The sequence below is a fragment of the Callorhinchus milii genome, unplaced genomic scaffold (assembly GCF_018977255.1).
Source record: "Callorhinchus milii isolate IMCB2004 unplaced genomic scaffold, IMCB_Cmil_1.0 Scaffold3, whole genome shotgun sequence".
Taxonomy (NCBI): Eukaryota; Metazoa; Chordata; class Chondrichthyes; order Chimaeriformes; family Callorhinchidae; genus Callorhinchus; species Callorhinchus milii.
In genome coordinates, this window is record NW_024704744.1 from 7,332,416 (window position 1) to 7,338,415 (window position 6,000).

The 6,000-nt window shown below is 42.6% G+C and overlaps 1 protein-coding gene across 1 annotated transcript in view; it reads left to right on the forward strand.

Moving 5' to 3' along the window:
- The window catches only part of col21a1 (collagen, type XXI, alpha 1), a 122,672-nt gene extending 118,001 nt beyond the window's left edge, over positions 1 to 4,671 (forward strand). The window contains exons 16-17 of the mRNA XM_042332755.1: positions 3,016 to 3,069; positions 4,611 to 4,671. Coding sequence (XP_042188689.1) covers positions 3,016 to 3,069; positions 4,611 to 4,671 — 115 coding nt within the window. The remainder of the gene's footprint in view (positions 1 to 3,015; positions 3,070 to 4,610) is intronic.
- Positions 4,672 to 6,000: the final 1,329 nt, after the last annotated feature.

Sequence of the window (6,000 nt, forward strand, 5' to 3'; positions counted from 1 at the left end):
CCCATTTGAAAATTCCCTGGGCTCTGCCATTCCTGGATCCTATCTCGGGAAGAGTGGGGAAGGTGTAATAATCCTTGGATTTGGAAATTTGGACTTGGATAGCGCCTTATCACATGAGTTGTCTCAAAGCGATTCATAGGATATTCTGTAAAGTGGTGTAACTGCGTATTTTGTGGGTGAAGTGGGAAGAGGAAGATTATTCAGATTAGTGGGAGAGACTAACGAAAGTACAGAGAGTAAATCCGCAAGCCTTGACTCTTGCCAACATGCGTCTAATACTTTCCGGAATTAGGTAAACAGGATGTGTCCCTCCAGGGAGAGAGTGCGCATTCCATTCCAACAATCTGTCTCTGGAATTTCTACGTGTGGGTGGGATGCGTGGAATTCTCAGCTTCATTTGGATACTCTTAAGCACGGTGATGGGCTTCCGCATGTGTCAGACACCCGGCTGACCCCCCACAAAAAAAAGAAAGCAAATGGCAATCTATCTTTCCTCGTTTCATCTGGTGCTTGCTCCTGTTATTCTCATTTTATGCGTTCCCTCGAAGAAGAACCAAATTTATAGGCCCTGGGGGGGATTGGAGTTCGATTTGGTATATCGGAAAATAGGAACCCAAGGGACTGGAAAATGCCATTACAGTCCATCTGGCTGGTCCTGAAAACTATTCCCATCTTTTGCTCTTTCCACTGACAAGTTTTATGTAGAAAAATAAAAATCGTAATTTTTCCTGAGATGTCGATGTGGAATATTTTGAAATGTTCCTTTAATCCTGCGGGTTTATGGTTGATATTTTTCTATCATTATTTCAGGCTATATTTTGGCAGTGTTAACAATGTTTGCTTCTTGCTACTGCTGTGTGATGAGACACAAATCTGGTATCAATATTCCCATCAGTAATCCATAAATCCACTGCCAGGCTGACTAATGCCAGGAAATATCTGGCCTCAAATGCTCTCTCCCATCAACATAGTCCTCATGAGGAGAGTCTTCTGCTGGTGAACCCTTATGTCCCTTTCATCCTTCTTCTTCAATAATGCTTTGTGGGTGTTTGTTGTTCTTTACTGTAACGTGTAGTGACACTGTATATTTTGTAGGTAAATGTAGCAGCCAGTTTTCTCACAGCAGTACCCAACAAACAGCCATGGAGTGAGAGACCAAATTTATCTGGGGCATTGTTAGTCAACCCTAATTGGGGAAATCCATAAGCAGAGAACACAAGTATAAGATAGCAACGAGGGTATGTAAAAAGGAATTTAGGCAGAACTTCTTCACGCAGAGGGTAGTGACGATGTGGAATGTTCTCCCTCGCTCGGTGGTTGAATCAGATAGTATATACCTGTGTAGAATAGATGCATTTATGAAGAAGCAAGATATATACCTGAGGGAGTAGGGGATAGATGGGGTTTGGAGGAGTGGGCGGTGATTCATGTGGAGAATAAATGCCGGCACGGACAAGTGTTGGTATTAATTCTCCACATAAGTCTCCATTGGGCTGAATGGCCTGTTTCCGTACTGAGCAATCTGTGTAAATCTATGCAAACCTCTGACAATGCAGGGCACCCCCAGTACTCCAGCCCTGCACTGGAGTGTCAGGCTAGTCTGTGAGTTCCAGGTCCATGATGTGAGGCTGGCTTGAACCTACATCCTTCTGACTCAGAGGCAATAATGCCAACACATGAGCCAAGCAAACACAGATATAAATGTAACTTATTATTATGACTGTTACGTGACTAAGACCCACCGAGTTAAGTTTCCGGTGTGCTTGATAGAGCCTGGAATGCTGACAGTGGAAGTTACTATATTTGATTCTCTGGAGCAACAGTTGTATCTTGAAACTCTGCCTGATTCGCGATAACATCAAGCATGGCCTGAAATCTAATCATTGAAACTGCTGAGCTACTTCAGCCAAGGATTACAGAGTAGGTCATAGAACCAGCATTCTCCAAGAAACTGCCTTACTTTTTACAGTGCCTTCTTATGGGGAAGCTGAAAGAGTTTGGTGAGTGTCAATTGACATGCCGCTCAAAACAGAATGAGGTGATAACAAGCAAGGCAAACAGGATGCTGGGCTATATTGTTAAATCAGTTGAATTTAGATCCCAAAAAGTCACATTCAGGGCTGTGGTCAAACCCACGTTGAATACAACAACAACAACAAGATTCCATTTATTGAGCGCCTTTCACGTCGGAAGGACGTCCCAAGGCGCTGTACAGTTGGGTCAGGACCCGAGCTGGGGGGAAATGGTCAGGGTGAGGGGAGGGAAGGGAGGGAGTGAGGAGGGGGTAGAGAGTCGAGAGAGGAGCTGAAGGCACAGTCAAAGAGAATACTGCATTACTACAGCCAAAGGAGGCTGTCTAGGCCCTAGACTTGATGCAGAGGAGAGCAATAAGGATGATTGCCAGTGTTAGATTACTGAGATATTTAATCTCAGTATGAGATATATATCATATGAGCAATGATTAGACAAGACTCTTCAGTCTCGAGAGAAGATGACTCAGAGGGCGCCTGATAGAGGTGTACAAGCTTTTAAATGGGATTGAAAATGTAACTTCAACTCAATACTTTAGGATGTATTGAGGCAGTAGCATAAGAGAAAATCTTGTTAAATAGGATCCAATTTGCAGTTTGTCAAATGTGTCTGACACCTGGCTGACCCCCCACAAAAAGTAAATTGGTCTGAAATTCTGTTCAGCATTATTCCTTTGGAGATATGCTATTATACTGGGGGGGAGATTCCATGAGGGAGAAATTCCATTAGGGCCCAGACATCGCCAAAGGTGTCAATGTGTAACACTGGCTAGAATTGGAATTAAAAATGAGAAACAAGAGACACCTGCTCCACGCCCCTCTTTGGCTGGAGGCTGGAGGCTGGAGAATTGTATAAAGTTCATGGAGAACCCTAAGGAAGAGGGATTGTTGGGGCGTTGGGAATAAACTAACTTTTAGAATGAGTGCTGGCGGGGAAAGGTAAATAAGAGAACACTAAATTGATTCATTCTTTTGCATTCTGCAGGGCAACAAAGGTGAACAAGGAATTCAAGGCATTCAAGGATTTTCTGGTATTAAGGTAACAGCTCAGACTTGGCATAGTTTCTCGTGACGTTATTTGTTATTAATTATATCCAAAGCCCAACTCAGAATATTCTTTTATGACTAGGAAGCAGTTCCAAAAATCTTGTTGGATCTATTTTGCGGTATTTTTTAATGAGTTTCTTAATAAGGAATTAAGTGGTGCGATTGGAGACTCACTCCTTCTGGTAATTGGAAACTTGCATCTGTTAATTACCTACAAAATAAACAGTCATTACAATCAAAGTGTGGGTATTCAGCAACCAATTTGCACACAGCAATGTCCCACAAACAGCCATGAAATGATTGACCAATATTAATCGGGAGATTGTTGGCCAGTACACCAGGAGAAACTCTTCTTTTTTTGAATAGTGCCTTGGAATCTTTAACCTCCATCTGAAAAAGCAGATGGGACCTCAATCTAAAATCTCATCCACCGACAATGTAGCACACCCTCGGGGACAATATGGGTTGTAAGTCCCGATATGGGGCTTGAACCCACAATCTCTGACTTAGAGCCTAGTGTGCTACCAATTGAACGAGACTGACACACATATTTATGAGGGAATGAAGCATTCTCAAAGACAGTGAAAGGCTATCAGTATTGATATTGTAAAGAAAAAGTAGAATTGGTACTTGAACTTTATTCATCCCTATTTTCATACTGTCAAGGGATTCAGTGAATACAACACATTGCACATTGTAAGTCATTTTATAATTCTAAAGTGACTTGCAAAGTGTTGTGCACTCCTTAATGAAGTTTGTTTTTCCAGCACAGAGGGAATATTCAGACTGAATGAACACAGTGAGCAATGCAGCCAGTACATACCAGAAAGGGAAAAATGCAACCCAAAACTTCACTTCCAAAGGTCTCCAGTTTCACAGCCCACCTACCACCATATTACATATATGGAGGCCAATATACAGTATTCCCTTCTCTGCACTTGACACCACTCAAACGTCCAGAGTTACACAATCTGAGTACAAGCTACTTGCAGCTTGACTCCTTGGCTGCCAACTCCACTTTGGAGACCTGTAATTTCACTCCACAGCTAGTCACAGATCCCCATCTATGCCTCTTGGTGTCGACCTCTATCCAGAGGCCAGAACATTCAATCCCCAGTGTCTATTTTCACGCAGATATTGGAGCCTATCATAACTCCGTCACTATAAATAGCAATTCTTTTTATTGTGTCTATATTTCGTAGTAAATTTCTTGCATTTGTAGAATACTGTAAGAGAGTCATTAAATACTTTGCAAGTCACATTTGAATGAAACAGACTATTTGACCTATTTGTTCTTCATTCTTGCTGAATATCCATTACAGCATGATACCTTTTCTTAAATGAGGCCAGTGTCCTGGCCACTGTTCACTGTCAATCTTTTGTGTAAAGAAAACAATCCTGATGACAGTGAAAAATTCCATTTAACAATCCAAAACTGTGTGCCCTCTTGGCCTACTGCCATAGATGATGCCATAACTGATGGGGAGTTTAAGCTGTTTTGTGATGTGAGCATTTCTGGGCTGTATTTTATAGGGGAAAGAAGGAGAGCCAGGATTTCCAGGACAACCAGGTCATTCAGGAATGCCGGGAATGAAAGGCATAAAGGTATTGAGTTTACGCTTTTATTTAGAACTGCAGTCAAAATCTTTACGAGTACTTGAAAAAGAGATTACAGAAATTTGACTTTTGATACAAGCTGGATTTTTTTTGGGTGTCTGACACATGCAGAAAGCCCTCACTCTCAGTCTGTTTTGGATTCTCTTAATCAAAGCGATGGATTTCTGCAATGTATCAGACACCCGGGTGGATGAAAAAAATATTTGTGGGATGGCATCGGATTAGTTTGCATTGGAATGACAGTGTAATTAATGTGTTAGCAAATGGAGATTACTTAATGAAAGACTGTGGTTTTACCATAAATGGAGCAATACTTGAACTGATTTTGAGGTTGCAACCCTTTATTTTGCACAATGAGGAAATTAATAGGAATTTAAGTTCAACATATGGCTACAAATTTCTTACTGTTTGATGGTTCTATATCTGTGATATATATATATAAAAATGATGATACTTGGATTTGGGAGGATGTCTCAAAGTGCTTCACAGGATACACAGCCCGTGTCCTCTCCCGCACCAAACTCCGTGACTCCATCTCCCCCATTCTCACCTGACTCCATTGGCTTCCTATCCTTCGGAGGATCCAGTTCAAGATCCTGATCGTCACATACAAAGCCCTCCATGGCCTCGCCCCACCCTACCTCTGTGACCTCCTAACACCCTACCAACCCGACCGCTCCCTCCGCTCAGCCGGCTCTGGCCTGCTCCACGTCCCCCGACCCACCCACTCCACCATTGGCAGGAGAGCTTTCAGCCACTCTGCCTGCAACCTCTGGAATTCCATCCCCCAATCTCACCGCCTCCTTAGCCTCCTTCAAGTCCTGCCTCAAAACCGTCCTCTTCGACCATGCCATCGGTCACCCCCCTTCTCCTCCCCTCCCTTCTCGTGTCTGAAATGCTGTGCACTGTCCAACGCCTTGGGACGACCTCCCGACGTGAAAGGCGCTATACAAATGTAATCTTGTTGTTGTTGTTGTTGAAAGCACTTTATGGGATCACCTTATAACGCGGGGTAGATTTCAACTAATATGACATAAGAGGGGTGAGGGGGGGGTCTAATATCAAACTGAATTGAAAAGTCAATTAGAAATGTATATATAGATTCACAGTACATGTATATCTAATAATAATAATCCTTGCATTTGATATAGCACCTTATCATGTCTTTGAGGCGTCTCAAAGCGCTTCACAGGATATACTGTAGAGTGAATTGACTGTATATTTTGTGGACGACACGCAGCAGCCAATTGTGCACAGCATTGTCCCACACACATTCGTGGATTGAGTGACCAAATTATATACATAT